The sequence below is a fragment of the Amphiprion ocellaris genome, chromosome 3 (genome assembly GCF_022539595.1).
Source record: "Amphiprion ocellaris isolate individual 3 ecotype Okinawa chromosome 3, ASM2253959v1, whole genome shotgun sequence".
NCBI classification, from domain to species: Eukaryota; Metazoa; Chordata; class Actinopteri; family Pomacentridae; genus Amphiprion; species Amphiprion ocellaris.
In genome coordinates, this window is record NC_072768.1 from 30,889,265 (window position 1) to 30,905,227 (window position 15,963).

Below are 15,963 nucleotides of genomic sequence, written 5' to 3' on the forward strand. Positions count from 1 at the left end.
GAGGAGGCGGACAGGTGTTGCCTTCAAGCCTGACCTTTGTTTGTGTGAGAGACAGCAGAGCTGTCAGAAGTCAGAGTGCAAGTAAACACACCATGATGGAGAGAGGAGAGAAAAATCTCTGCACAACAGACAGAGAGGTGTGGCCCTGAACGCTTCGTCATACAGAGCAGGACACAGTCGATTAACAAAAGCAGCAGCTGGTTCGATCTTGTGACTGAGTAGCCAGACGGGCGTCTTCCACGGAAGTTCCACGATAAACATACACTACTGTTCAAAAGTTTGAAGTTAGCTAGACAATTCCATATTTTCCATGAAAATTCACACTTTTATTCATGTGCTAACATAATTGCACAAGTGTTTTCTAATCATCAATTAGCCTTTCAACACCATTAGCTAACACAATGTAGCATTAGAACACAGGAGTGATGGTTGCTGGAAATGTTCCTCTGTACCTCTATGAAGATATTCCATTAAAAATCAGCCCTTTCCAGCTGGAATAGGCATTTATCACAATAGTAATGTCTAGACTGTATTTCTGATTCATTAAATGTTATCTTTATTGAAAAAAATGCTTTTATTTCAAAAATGAAAAAGTGACCCCAAACTTTGGAATGGTAGTGTGTAAGCAAGTAAACAATCATAAATGTCAGTGCAGTCTAATATTAAAGCATCACACATGTACTACACAACACTGTAGACTTCTACAAGTTTCAATTTTAATGGTTTAATAAATGTATTTATAAAAGACTGTTTACTTAATATTCAGTATTAAGTATACATTTCAAAATGTATTTATTCAAAGCAAAAACAATAAATAGATTAATAATTATATTAAGTATTATTATGTATTTCCTTAATTTTAAAATTAATGTAGTTATAAGATTTTTTGTTAAATAAATTAAGAAATGTATTATTTCAATTTAATTTCAAATTTATTATTTATTATTCAAGAATATAAGCAATGCTCTCTTTTGGTTCTAAAAGATCTTTTTAAAAAAACAATTAAATAAGACAAGTATATACATGATATATGAAGCATAGATGAGTGGATGAGATAGCGAAGGAAAAATAGAGGAAAGTTTGGGGTGAAATAAAAGAAGAGTACAAAAAATCATAAATTCTGAAGTAGACATAAGAAATAAAAAAATAATTAGAAACTAAACTTCATGTGTCAGATTTTTAGAAAAAATATTATTTGAAGAAACAATGAGATTTTTATCTGCATATTTTGGTATTAGCATGTAAATGCAAATATTTAATTAGACATATTAAAAAGTCTGTTAGCTGTGTCAGAATGTTCCTTCACCAAACAGAAAGAGTGTCTCTGTATCAGAGTGCTGCTTTAGTTTCTATAGAAACTCTGAATAATTTATCCCTTTATGGTAAACAACACTGTAATTAAGAGCAGGATGTAAAGAGCAGCAGAGTAAAGGGAAAATATAAAAATAGTCATTGGCCAGTAGATTACTGCAATAATTCATCCTCTCAGGGCGAATCGCCAAAAACTGGCTGTTACCAGAAGCATTCTTATATCAAAGTTTATACCTGACAAGAGATTTCTGCAGCAGGACGGAGGTGGGCTGGATTCATAGAAGTTCTAAAAGTGACATGGTGCTGTATGTTCCTATTGACGTTCTAAAGTGACAAAACAATATATTTATTTAAATCTCAACATCAATGCCTTGCACACAGCATGTAGAGGTGTAGATGATTATTCAGAGGGTTTCAACCACCAGCACAAATTAGAAACTGTAACTGCAGTTTTAAATAGCAGCTACACTTTCTATTGATGCTCCATTGTAATTGAATCAATATTAAAGTGGACCTTTAGGATATAAAAGAGTGTCCGTTATATTCAAGGCCTTGTGAAATGAGTTCAATGCTCATAATGGACAAATAAAATCAATGTGTTAGTTTTTAATTACAGTACCGTTCAAAAGTTTGGGGTCACTCAGAAATGTTCTTATTTTTGAAAAAAAGAATTATACCGTCAATGTACTATGATTTCCATTTAAAATAGAAAAAAACTTATTGAAGAGATAAAGTATCTGTATAGTACAGAAATGCTAGCAGACTTCACTTAAAATGCATGCAAACACTAGGTATATATAATTTATAAAACTGAAGTAACTGTCAAGATACAGTGATTTGTGATGTAATTTTCCACTAAACCTTGTTCTGTTCAAGGTCTTTTTTCATTTAATGAAAAGTTACTGAAAAAATAACAATGATCCTACCTTCTAATCGCAGTTAATTAAATTTAAATGTAAATTTCAATTTACATTTAATAACCAAATTTTTTTTAAAAAAATACCATAATGTGTGTTATAATCTGAAGTAGAAAAAAGCACAAAATGGTGGCAATGTTATTGTAAAACATCTGTGAAAACCGCAAACCTGGAAAAACTAACTAAAACAGCAATAAACTTTATGAATGTTGTCTTTAGGTTCATTTTTGAGATTTTCTGTAAAGTAAAATGTTTTATCTTTGGTTTTATCTTGGATAAAAGTGAGTAATTAGAAACAATAATCATGTCAGTGAATCATCAGAAATCATTCATGGCTTTGAACTGATGCTTTCGTTAATGACTAATTAAATGTTTATTAACTGTTAATTACAGCATCATTGACACTGAGGTTCCTCTCAGAGCCTCAGATTCTGTCTGGCTTCTCTGCTTTACCGCCTGACAGTCAGTCCCGGCGTCTCCGAGCCTGAGGACGGTTTTATACCGGGACACGCGTTACTGTAACGGGTGTGACGTCAGTCCGTGATTGTGGGGGAGAGAGAGAGAGAGAGAGAGAGAGAGAGAGAGAGAGAGGAGGCTGCAGATCGCAGTGGATCTTCAGACCAGTACGCAGCTGCTCATCATCCTGCTCTTCACCTCCGGGCAACCGGGCACCGACTGACACACCGGGTGGAGAAACGTGCAATATGCCCACTGCAGCAGCTCCAGCCGGTCCGGTGTCAGCTTTTCCGTCTCTGCCGGGATTTACGCGGAGGAGCGGATCAAGACTCCTGATGTATCCAAAGCGCAGTGAGCTGTAAGTTGGAGGCGCAAAGCTGGAAAACTTCTACTTTGGAGCAGTTGCGGTGTTTTGGTGAACGTGCTGCTGTGGTGGAGGAGGAGGAGGAGGAGGAGGGAATCACCCGCACCTGCAGCTGCTGCCCGCCGCCTGCGCACCGTGACGCGCCGGGGAGCGCAGTGAGGACCCGAGAGGTTCCGAGTCTGAGGAGGAAGAAGAAAAACCTCTTGCCGAACAGAATCTCCACCACTCTGGATTTGCCGCTTTACGCTGGTGTGTGGTTACATAACCCGGGGATGACACCTGTCTCCCACCTCCGTCCTCGTCTGGGTCGGGTCGGGATGGATGTGGCGTCGTGAGGAGGCACCGGCCTGCGGATAGTCACACTTCGGACTTTTCTGGCTCACCGAGTCTCTCCCTCATGCAGCTCCTCCGGCTGGCCTGGGCTCTGACTGCCGCTGCGGTCTGCTTCCTGCTGCTGCTGCTCATCCACAACCAGATCCTGAGAGAAGGTCTGTAGTCTGATCACGGTCTCCGGGACGGTGTGCGTGTGTGTGTGTGTGTACGTGTACGTGTATGTGTGTGTCTGTGGTCAAACTAAGTGTCCAGGATGCCTCAACAGGTCACAGGAAATGTGTAAATGACAACAACAACAACTATAATAATAACAATAACTATGATAATAATAATAATAATAATAATAATAATAATAATAATAATAATAATAATAATAATAATAATAATTATTATTATTATTATTATTATTATTATTATTATTATTATTATTATTATTTTATTGGGATGACTTTAAAGCACTGTTCTTCTGCTGGAGGGATCCAAAACCATGAGACAGATTATGAAGAAAACACTCTCACCGTGCTACACACACACACACACACACACGCGCACACACACACACACACACACAGTCCTTTAAATACGGTTGCCTTATTGCACTGATTTATCAAAAACAAATTAATTCTGTGGAGGCCTCTAAATGGTCATTTGAATTGATCACGTTTGCTCCATAAAATTTGAATCATTTGATCATTTACGTTCAGATTTATACAGCAAAAAGACACATTTACTCAATGCAGCACATAAAATAAGAAACATTAATCCCAAAAGAACCATAATAGAAACAAGAAAAACTCCAATGACAGTGACCTCTCACACATCCACTGACTGACCAAATGATGTAAACTTTACGTGTCCTGCCTTGATACAACACCATGAATGTGAGCTTCAGGGACTGAACAAATATAGAAAATAAGTCAAACAAAATACGGAGACCCATTTCAAGTTATGACTCCATCATTGTGGTTGAAAGATTAGTGCAAAAGTGCATTTTGAAGGAACGTCTAATCACCATGTTTAAAGTTGTGTCATGTGCAGCCTTTAGTGGTGATCTCGATGAGATGGCAGGTTATCCCATCATAGAGTTGTCACTTAGATTCTGTCTCTGGACATGACATAGACTTAGTCTGACTTTATTAATCTCCGGAGGGAAATTCAGTTGTTACAGCAGCATGGATATTCAACAAAGGGAAAAACGATAAGACAACACAGAATATTAGGGTAGGGTGTAAAGTTATGGTAAAATAAAATAAAATGAAATAAGATAAAAAAAAAAGAAAATTTAATATAAAGAGAAAAAATTAAATATACAAGAATATACAAGAGTTATACAGAAATGTGCAAGTGAGAATGTGCTTAGATGTGCAAATGATATAAGTAGGTGCAGATAAGCTTACAGATATAATGAGTGATGTTAGAATGTAAATTGTCCAGGATGTAAATTGGTTTCATCAGCAGGTGAAGTGATACAGTCCTTCTGTGATCTGCCAGACGCAGATGCATTGAAAAATTTTATTGCTGCCTTTTTGTACCTCCTGTACAGTTCCTTGGAGCAGCGGGGTTGTTTCAGATTGTCCACAGTTTTATGGAGGGGCTGGGAGGGTGTTGTCCATGACGGCCAGCAGTTTGATCAGCATCCTCTGCTCCACCACCTCCTCCAGGGTGGGGTGAACAACTGACAGCCAACAACAACCGACAGTGTGTGAGGATGTAGGAATGACTGAGCACAAGTCCTACATTCAGACTACTTCAACATTTTATCTACATTTTGACTTATTAAATTCTGTTACAATTTTGGTCCACGTGATGCATGAAATCCACCATGAAAACATACTCAGTCTTGCATTATCAGCCCATTCTGTAGAACATGTTGGTCTGGCTGCTCCTCATTATCGTTTTGCTACGGTGCACGAATGCTCTGTTTGTATTTCTTTTAACCAATTGCAGACATCTAGGGTGGAGCTTAGCCAATGATGCATTTTCAGCGTTTACTGAAAGAAGTGATAGGGGAATTGTTTCGGTGTAACATTTGCACACCGGAATGTGAGAACTGTCATTAAAATGGATAAGTAATAAGTCAAAAACAGAAAATAAAACAAAGTAGAAAAAAAATAGCAGTGTCCAAGTCTGTTGCAAAATTTGAAATTGTCAGTGTGGTAGTTTGCTGCTCAGGAGTTGTTGTTGTTACTTGTAGTAAGGGGATTTTAAATAAGGTAACACATATAACAGAAGAGGCGGAGAGAGCTGCCAGTAATGTGTGGCCAAATACACAGTCTACATCTGGAGAGTCACACTACTTATTATTTAAATCCTTGCATAATTCCTACATTATTTTTATTTATTTAATTAGTTTATTTGACGGGGATCATGTACAGAAGAACATTAAAGACAGGGTAAAGATGCTTTGTACCAGATTATAGCATCGTCGCTAGTTTCCATCTGGAGAACTTGGAGCAGGCCAGAAAGGAAAAAGCAGAAAGTAGTACATCACAGTTAAAAAGATAATAAGATCCATTTTTCTGTCTCTATAGAAAAGTCTTTAAAATCTGTTGTAGTTCTTAATTCAGAGGGAATCTTGTTTCAGTATTGCTTTGCAGGAAACAGCTGATTATCCAAAGGCAGTTTTACATTAAGGGATGTGACACTGCCACCTAGAAGAGGCCCTTGTTGTCCTGGTAGTATTATCAAGTTCTGCAGAATTCCAGTAATGTGTGCAGTGGAAAATTAGATTTAGCTCCTAGAATATTCTTCTTAAAAGAAATGCTCCTAAAAGATTTTTCGAATGTTGTATTAAGAACATCCTTCCTCTCCGGTCAGTTATTTAACCCTTAAAAACGTATCTTCCACATGAAACCCTGTAGGTTTAACGTGAAAATATTCAGCCATGGTGCTGATTAAAATATATAAAAAAAATACAACTCAAGTCAACGATGGATATTGAGGCGTGTCTCTGAGAATCACTGACGTGGGCTTTAATCTGAGCTGCTGTTCTCTATAATCTGTGAAGATCCTAACCAATGAGCTGATCCTCTGCAGCAGGGGGAAGTTTTGGTCGTCTTTTCTTGCAGTGGTCCTCTCGAGAGCCAGTTTCATCACAGCAGTTGCTGGAGTTAAGATAGTTCTAAGATTAGTTCTAGAAAATTTTCAGCTTAACCGCCATTTGTGTCCTGAAGTAATGATGGATTGTTGTTTTCTTAACAGAGCGGTTTTGCCTTACCCCTTAGATGCGTAAGTGAGGCAAAAATGACCCGGTGAGGTCGTTTTCTTGCAATCTCTTTGCAATGAAACGTTTTTATCATTTCATCTTCCAGCTGCTCCTCAAAAAACATGTTTGATATCATTTCATTTAAATATTTAAGTTATCTTTTACACTTGTGAAGAAATTGTAATATTTGTATTACTACCTCAAGCTCTTTATCACTTATAATATTGTACAAGAGGTGATGCAGTGCACAAACTTGGACGGACGGAGAGCAGGTCTACATTCTTGTATTGCTGTTCTGTGTAATATTCTTCTTTTTCCATGATCAAAATGTTCAAAATGTGTTATAAAGTGAAAAATAAACATATTTCTAATATGAAATCATTCTTGTGTGGCCCAAAATATAAAACAGTAATACTAATTATTATTCTTAACTAAAATAACGAAAATGGCATAAAAACACATTGATTGTTATACAGGTCATTTTTGAGCCCCTGATGGAAGAGTGTAGGACCCAATCATTCGTGCATCTAAGGGTTAATATGTAAAACTGTGGTAGTTGACTATCTTCTTTATGCGAACACAAGTGATGCTTTTAAAGCCACTGAAAAGGCAAAAATTACCAATAGTGTGCAAATGATCATGTCTCTGAAGACATATCAGGGAGGTTAATCTTGTTGGTGCTGTTCCTTGGCATCCTGTAAGACTATACGTTTTTAAATATATCTGTACTTGCAGCTTAAGAACGAAGCCTTGTCCTAAAGTCAGAAGAGTCCATTGGAGTATCAGAGCCTCATTTAAGCTTTGACCTGCATTAACAAAATCAATGTAAAACTGCTCAACGATCCAAGTGGAAGATCCACACAGCTTTTAGCTTCTAGGGGACAGGACCCGAATCAAATCAAACAGCGTCTGCTTCCTTCCTCAGCAGCACTAATTATCCTGTGAGAAAGTTTTCGGGTGTCAGTGCTGGTTTGTGCACAGCTCGTTATCAGAGGTTTCTGCACTGTAGAATTTATCCCTCAGTGAGTTGCCCTGCAGGAGATCAGCTGTATTTAAAGCTTAAAAATTGAAAACGTTAAATGAATGGGACAGTTTAGAGTGCAAACAGTGATTTAAAGGCACAAGCCGGGCGCCCTCGCAGCTCGACTGGTTGAGCGGGCGACCCATAAATAAAGGCTATAGTCCCCGATGCAGTGGCTATGGGTTTGAGTCCCACCCACGACCACTTACTGCATGTTCTTCCCTCACTCTTCTCCCTACATTTCCCGTCTCTCTCTCTCTCTCTCTCTCCACTGTGTACCATAATAAAAGCTAAAAAAGCACCTCGAAAAAACACACATTTTGAACAGTTTGACCTTTCAGTTCTTTTCTAAAATAAGTGGGTGGCCTCATGTGGCTGCTTGTTAGATTATCTGGATTAAAGATGAACTCCTTTCATTTTTTAGCTTCACAGTCAATTTTGTATATGAATCCCTACAGCAAAAGAGATGCGAGACGAGATTACAGTGTCTTTCCAACCCTGCTGTAATAAGATGCTGGCTCTAAATGTGAAACTTCTTGTTGTGGTCTTCTTTTAGCTGCATGTTGATGGTCCAGTATTGTGATTTCGATCAAAACTTCTTCAATTCATGGTCCCCAGAGGGAGAACTGACCAAAAAAGTGCCGCTGGTCATCACTGCAGTTCATCACAGGTTATCATATGATAAAATGATAGAAAGAAGGGCCATGTGATGAGCACACAACAAAAGCAGAAAGTTGGCTTGCATAACCTAACCCCAAGCCTGCTCCCTCTTTGGTTCATAACAGCGTATGGTACTGGAGCCCCTTCACCCTCCGTCAGCCTCCTTGTGGCCGCTGTGAAGCTGTTCTGAGGGCTAATTGACATTGAGCAAAGGTTCATGCAGGGTTTCTGTGTGGTTAACTCGGTTCAGGTCAGCCTCTTTGAACCTTAACCTCAGCACAGGGCAGCGGCTACACCCCAGTCACATTAATGGTTTTACTTGTTACTCCGCCAAGGAGCACGACGCAGTTATGTGACAATCAGCGTTAGTTTGTCCGTCTGTTTGTTTGTTCGTTCACAACATTACTCAAAAATGGACTACTGGATTTGGATGAAATTTTCAGGGAAGGTCAGAAATGACACAAGGACCAAATGATTAGATTTTGGCAGTGATGCGGTTTATAGTCTGGATCTATGGATTTGTTAAAGATTTCTGTATCATTGCGAGATAGCAGCACAGCATCACTGTAACTATGACTACAAGTGAACACTACATCAGCTGCCTGCTGACAATCACATGATTGCGATCTTACTACAAATCAACCACTGTGGACAACAAATTGTTTAAAGATTTGAATTTGTGGGAAATGTAATTATGTGAATGTGTTTTTCATTGTAGTTACAATTAAAATTATTACCTGTGTGCCTTCATAAATAAGCTAATAAATAGGTCAATCATTTAATGAACCTTTACTCCCTTGATCTTTACTGAAAGTATGTCATTAAACTGAAATTAAACATTTTATTATGGTAAATATTTCACCAATATGACTCAGCTTTGTGTTGTCTGTAAATTTAGTGACTTGTTTCTCATTGACTGAAATTTGAAATTAAAGTAAACTTGACATATTAACACACAACAGTAGCAATAGTAGTAGTATAGTAACGCACATGGTAGTTGCATAACACACTTGTAAGCCGAGCCCAGTGCACACTGGCTGTATATATGTATATAAAATGCATCAAGCTAGATTTGAGGCAGAAAACTATAAGATAATGCAAAAATATGGCTGAAACATTATCTGTGCATAGTTTAGATAACACCTCCACAATGAGAGACGGGTTTGGCTACAGAAACAGTCCTAGTCTGATAATCTGGTTGTGAACAACAAACTACCGAGCAAAAGTGCTGCTTGATTGAGAAAATAGTACCGACTAGAATAAGTAGTTCTGAGTTTAAATTTTCTACCCTCTTGATGTCCTCATCAAGTAGCGGTCTTCTCCTCTGCGCCGTCTTTTCCACATTATTTACTCCACTGTTCTAATTCTTACATGTTCACAGAGCTGCAGTTACATCCATTAACTACTATTTGTCCTTGTTTTGGTGCATTCATAGCAGCCCCAGAGTGGCTCATCGGGAGGATCGGGACAATTCCCGGTGGGCCGGTCGGATGTTTGGGCCACGAGGGCCGGTGTTCACCATTTTGTGTGTGTGTGCGTATGTTCAGTCCATAGACTCATAGACTGTCTATAAACTCTATATAAACTCTTGATATAATCTATATAACTATACTAAAATATAGTCCTAATATACAGTGTATGGTTCAGTCATGGCACTGGGTTGATCATTACGCTGCTATCGCGGTCCCTGGGCCGCCTCCGTCTCTGGCAGCTCTTTTTTTTTTGCAGACGCATCCTGATATAACACGTCTGTGCACACGGTCAGTGGCGTTTGAAAGATGGAAAATAGAAAGAGCAAGGATGGCGCGGAGAAGGCAAGAATTAAAAGGAGGAAAGCTCTGGAAACACACGCAGCTAAATGTGCTGAAATTGAAGACTTTTTCACTAAAGCGAGCTCACGGCTCGAAATGAAAAATGAGGACGATTAAACGGGTACGGTGAGGTGTTGAACTTTGCCTGCAAACCACCATTTAAGTTAATTATCAATCAGTGGATTGTGTGGCGTTGTGGCATATAACATAACGTTATATAATCTAAATAAAAGTATGATGCGACCACGTAACTGGGAAACTTTGTCTTGTAGCCCCTCAGAGTCAGAAGAAATCCAACACCAAGCAGCAGCCATGAGCCCACAAGTCCAGAGTGGGCAGGTAGGAGCTCATTGAGTGGATATTATTAGAATTAATATCATGAAGAGTATGGTGTAGACCTGCTCTGTATGAAAAGTGCCCTGAGATGCTAGAAGATTCAGTACTACATTAATGAAACTGAATTTAACTGATCAGAAGGTTTGTAAAAAGGAGAGATTGATGCTGAGAATTATGACCATGTTTAAAATGTGATTTAGTGTCAGAAGCAGAGCCAGTAGTGATGAAGGGCTTACTCCTGTCAATAAAGGAACAGGTGAGCTGTTGTAACAGAGTGAACAAGCAAGCATTAGTTCCAATATAACCACTTTCTATGCCCAAACCATAGCAGTGACCTGTTTTATTTTTGATCATTAAAAGTAAGTTAGTAAATACACAAATCCCACAATTGAAAGGAAAATAATATGAAATAAGCCTGCATCTTTTTAAAGCAACCCTTACTTGTACTCAAATGGAACTATCTTAGAGAAATACACTGAATTACAGGCTTTACAGAACAGTGCGCTATTGTAGACTTAACATGTAAGGTTATAATTACATGATTTTAATAATAATAGGTCGTGATCTAAAGTGGGCTGAAAATGAGTCCCACTCCAGCCCTGATTCATAGTTAAAACTGCAGTCGAAGCTGTAGGATTCTGACCAAAAGGACTGAAAGAGACGATTATGGGTCAGTTCCTGTAAACATCCGCACCGCCTCACGCCAACCTTCAGTTTCTGCAGTGGGAAACTGTGTAATGAAAGTCTGGGCACAGACATGTAACAGCACCCCATGCACAGTAATGCAGCGTATCCTTGTGGTCTTTTTGCTTTACTTTGTAGACACTCTCACTGTTTGTGGTCATTTAGGATGTCTGTTTAGTTGTTTCATTTGTTAGGTCACTTTGGAACAATTTTGTGTCTTTTCTTTGTGGTAGTTACACATCTCATAGCAGTCACTTTTCATTGCTTTGGCTGTTTTTGGTTTGCTGTCTTACATCACCTTGTGATCAATTGGAGTGTTTGTGGCAGTGTTGCATTTCTTGGTTTTACATCTTTTTGCAGTCACTTTGCATTCGTTTGTGGTTGATTTTGATTGTTTTTGCATGTCTGTGAATATTTTATGTCTTTGTGCATCAGTTTGCATCTCTTTATGACCCAAGGGCCCAACAGAATCCTGTTAAGTCTATCTCTGGGGGATGTGATTTTAGCGGTTAGACTTGTTGATGTTGTTTTTATAAAGAACACGGATGTCCAGTTGAACACAATGATCTAAACCAGGCTGGACAAACAGCGTGGATCATCTTCATACATGTTAATTTGGTAAAAACAGATTCTCTTTATATAGTAACAAGGCTCTCACATATATGTAACTCCATTTTATTAGCAGACTGTGACAGGAAAAATGTGATGCTTGTGAGCCAGACAGATGACACACAACAACAACGACGACACAAAGCTCCTCTCAGTCTCTGATGTACGACTCGAACAATAAACTGCCTTCTGCTCTCTGGTAGTCTGAAGTAGAAACTCAGCGCTTTTTGTTCAGCAGCTGCTTCTGACTCTCCTCCTCATCTTATGCAGATGTTTCAGATAATCAGTGCTGCTGCAGAAAGAGGAAAATCATAAACTCCAGCAGCTGCTCATTGAAATTCACCAGTCAGAGCTCAAACAGACTCAGCAGGTGCAGGTTTCCAGTGATGCTGCAGAGACTTTTATTTTGGAAAGAGACGAGGTCTGTCAGTTCAAATTACATCAAAATGTCAGAAAAAAACAGGTCAACTTTTTCTCTTTTTAACAACATCCGCCTGAGGAGTTCGTGTCTGTGGTTGTCTCTTCTTCATTGATCATGCCAGTGTGAAAAGCTGTAATGAAGACAAACCGCAGACTGACTTTAATTCCCGTACGCTCTCTGTTTACTGAGTTTCCCTTTTCTTTTCTCTGCCTGCTCATAAAGCTCATTTAGATCTTGGAAACAAGCCTATTATGCAGCAGACACACTGTTGTGCCTACGGTGTAGAAAGCTTACCTAAGGAGCCTTCAGAGTCCAAATTAATTCTCAATGCTCCATTAAGTCGAGCATATATTCATGGGAATTATGAACACTGCATCTGAATGAAAGAGGAAATCATCAGCTGGAAAAAAACACACACACACAAACAGAAATTTGGGGAGCAAAAAGCTGCAGAGGGTGTAATTGGATTTGAATAAATGGATCTGGAGGAGGAGCATCAGGGAGTGATTCAGCGGTGAGCGTGAAACAGAAAAATAAAATAAAATAAAAAAATTCCAAATTCGCAAATTCGCTGAGACAAGACGAGATGTGTCACTGTGTGCACCAACACTCGCAGGCTTTAATCCTCGGAATAAGAGCCTCTGCAGCAGTAAATGCAGGAACTCAGGGGATAAACTCATACATTTCATTTACAAAAAAGTCAGAAACAGAATTTCCATCCATCAGTTATCTACACCGCTTTATCCTCCTTAAGGTCATGGGGAGCTGGAGTCTATCCCAGCTGACACAGCATGAAGGTAGGGGACATCCTGGACAGACCACCAGTCTATCACAGGGCTACATATACAAACAATCACATTCACATTCACACCTCCCGACAATTTAGATGATCAATTAACCTCAGCGTGTTTTTGGACTGTGGGAGGAAGCCGGAGAACCCAGAGAAAACCCACGCATGCACAGGAAGAACATGCAAACTCCATGCAGAAAGATCCCGGGAAAGCCGGGACACAAAACGGGGATCTCCTAGGTGCAAGGCAACGGTGCTAACCACCAAGCCACTGTGCAGCCCAGAAACAGAATTTGTCTGGTGAAAAATGTAGAACTCAAACTCTGTGACTGAGGCAGTAATTAAAAAGAAAAAAAACTAATCAAAGAATCGTATGTGAATTGTTAGCAAGCTGGACTAGACGCGCCTGACAGGGCCTACTTTAATGTATTTCTTTATTTTCTTTCCGTCTTATCTCTACCTTAGACATTGAAAATGTTCTAACCCTTCGAGACAGTCGCTTTGACGTTGTCAGGTTTCATCATTCTTCAAAATAAGAGGCTTATTCCTCCAATTCAACCAGCAGATACCACTGTTCATCAACACGCCAGTGGTGTGACACTTGTTTTAGTGTCATATGCTGACTCTGTGTGGTATGTCACTTTGACTAGCAGTGTGTCCCTGCTGTTCGGCCTCCATTTTGCAAATGAAACACTTTGTCACCCGTCTTCCACTGTCAGACACCTCTTCCCAGCAGCTCATGTTGATTCTGTGCGGCTGCCTGTTGGTCGCATTAAAAAAAAAAAACACTCTTACATTGAGTTCCACCCGCAGATGTGACTAACGTTTTAATGCTCCAAATTATATACACTTGTCACACTATATAGTTTCAATAAACAAGAACAGACACAATGTCTGTGGATATAAATATATAATAGCCAAACTTTATCCAAGACACATTTAGAGAGAATTGACATTATTATATAATAATAATTATAATGTGACTGTTCAGTCCTGTCTCCTAGAAGCTATGTCTTCATGCAACTAAGCTGCAACAGCACATTGGTTTTCATGAAAATGTAACTGTGGCCAGATTGTGTTTCCTCTGAACACAATCTGGGGCTGGAGTCTATTACAGCTGACTTAGGGTGAAGGCAGGACACCCTGGACAGACCACCAGTCTATCACAGGGCTACATATAGAGACAAACAATCACACTCACATTCACACCTAAGGACAATTTGGAATTACTAATTAACCTCAGCATGTTTTAGGACTGTGGGAGGAAGCCATAGTACCTGGAAAAAACCCACACAGATACAGGAATCTTGCAGTCCAATATATACTATATGTATGTTTAGGCAAAAATGGCACCTTTTTTAAGGGTTGGGAAGGATCGTGGTCACCTTGAAACTTCAACCTAACCGGCACCAGTATCTGTTCAAATGAAGCTGACATTTTTAGAAGGTTGCATTGTATAGCACACTGAATAAAGTAGCTGCCTGGTACTACTACAGATGTAACACAGTTGTGCTTCACTTTTGTTACAGAATACATTTTGTTGGTCTTTTTCACCACAAGAGGGAGCATCCTGGCAAGTGAGAGCCTTTGTCACATAAATAAAAGCATCTGTGTGCTGGACAGAAATGTGTCACAATGTAATTTACTGTTGTGTATTTTACAGGTAAGCAAATATAAAATTGTGAATAAGTGGACGTGTGTCCATTGGTTACAGAGATGGTGGGAAAGTTGTTGACTGTTTATTGCTACTGTGTGCTTTGCATTCGTGGAAAGCAAAAATGTAAAAACAAAAAACAAACAAAAAAACAACAACAACAAAAAACCCAGTACACTGTGCTGTGGTACTATGTGGCTGGACAGAAATGTGTCAGAGTGTAATATCTGTATTTTAGAGGACACAATTAAACAAAGACAACTACAGATCACACTGTCACACTGAGTGTTTACTCAAGTGTGCAACAATAATAACTGCATTTTATATCTCACTGTTAAAAACAAGGAGTTCCAAAGTGCTTTGACAGCCAAAGTAAAAGCAAAATACCCTGAAGGCAAAAAATACAAAACAAAAAGACAACAGATGCAAAAATGCAGTATATCAGTGTTAATAAATGCAAATGAAATAATAAATGAAACCTCTGTAACAAAGAAAACCTTAAAAGCAATTAACAGATGACATCACAGGAAAACAAGTCTGATCAAATGGATTTTAAGAGGTGAGAAGTCAGTAATTATGTAAGCCTTATTGTCTCAGGCAGGTTGTTCTAAAGCTGAGGGTCCCTGATGGCAAAAGCACCTTTAGATCTAAGTTTTGACGTTGGAACAGCCAGAAGGTCCCCCCACCTGAGGATCCAAAGCTAAGAGCTGGCTCATAAGGTGTTAACATTTTTCTATCTGTTTTTGTTGCCGACACTTAACTTAAAATGCAAGTGTAGATATGAACCCTGACAGATGTGTGTTTTGTAGGCTTAGACTGTGAGCCTGTGATTCAGGTGGTCGAGTGGGTTGCCCACGAAAGGCAAGGCGGTTCAATCTCCACATGTCATAGTGTCCCGAAGTTGCTCCTGATGGCAGGAATTGCATGGCAGCTCTGCTGCCGCTGGTGTGTGAATGAGAAAGTCACTGTAAAGCACTTTGAGTACCTCTAAGTTAGAAAAAGCACAAACCACTTCCCAAAAAAATTTAGGCTCTTCGTCAGCCCCAACCACTTCCTGCTGACTCTGATGAACTTCATAATTGTTCTGCTTCTGATCATAGTCCTGCCAGTGAAACCATGCACAGTCACACTGTCACTGGCTGGTTCAAAACCCCTAATTTTTGTTTGAAGAAGTTGGAAGGCTGAGATGTCTTCTCTGTGCCATTCATTCTGGTCAATATAAGAAAACCTATGGTCAGCGGGCTTGGCCGTCTCATGCACAGCACGCCTCTCAGGAAGTGATTGTCAATGTACACAACTATACAATATTAAAACAAGGTAATAAAACAGAGGATGTACCTGGTAAATATAAGAAAACCTCTGTAGACTCGACTGTCTCATGCACAGCACTC

General features: G+C 39.2%; 1 protein-coding gene across 1 annotated transcript in view; it reads left to right on the top strand.

The window, feature by feature from the left end:
• The first annotated feature begins 2,824 nt into the window (after positions 1-2,824).
• The window catches only part of LOC111567080 (chemokine-like protein TAFA-5), a 70,531-nt gene continuing 57,392 nt past the window's right edge, over positions 2,825-15,963 (top strand). The window contains exon 1 of the mRNA XM_023267970.3: positions 2,825-3,536. Within this exon, the coding sequence (XP_023123738.1) occupies positions 3,446-3,536 (91 nt within the window). The 5' untranslated portion in view covers positions 2,825-3,445. The remainder of the gene's footprint in view (positions 3,537-15,963) is intronic.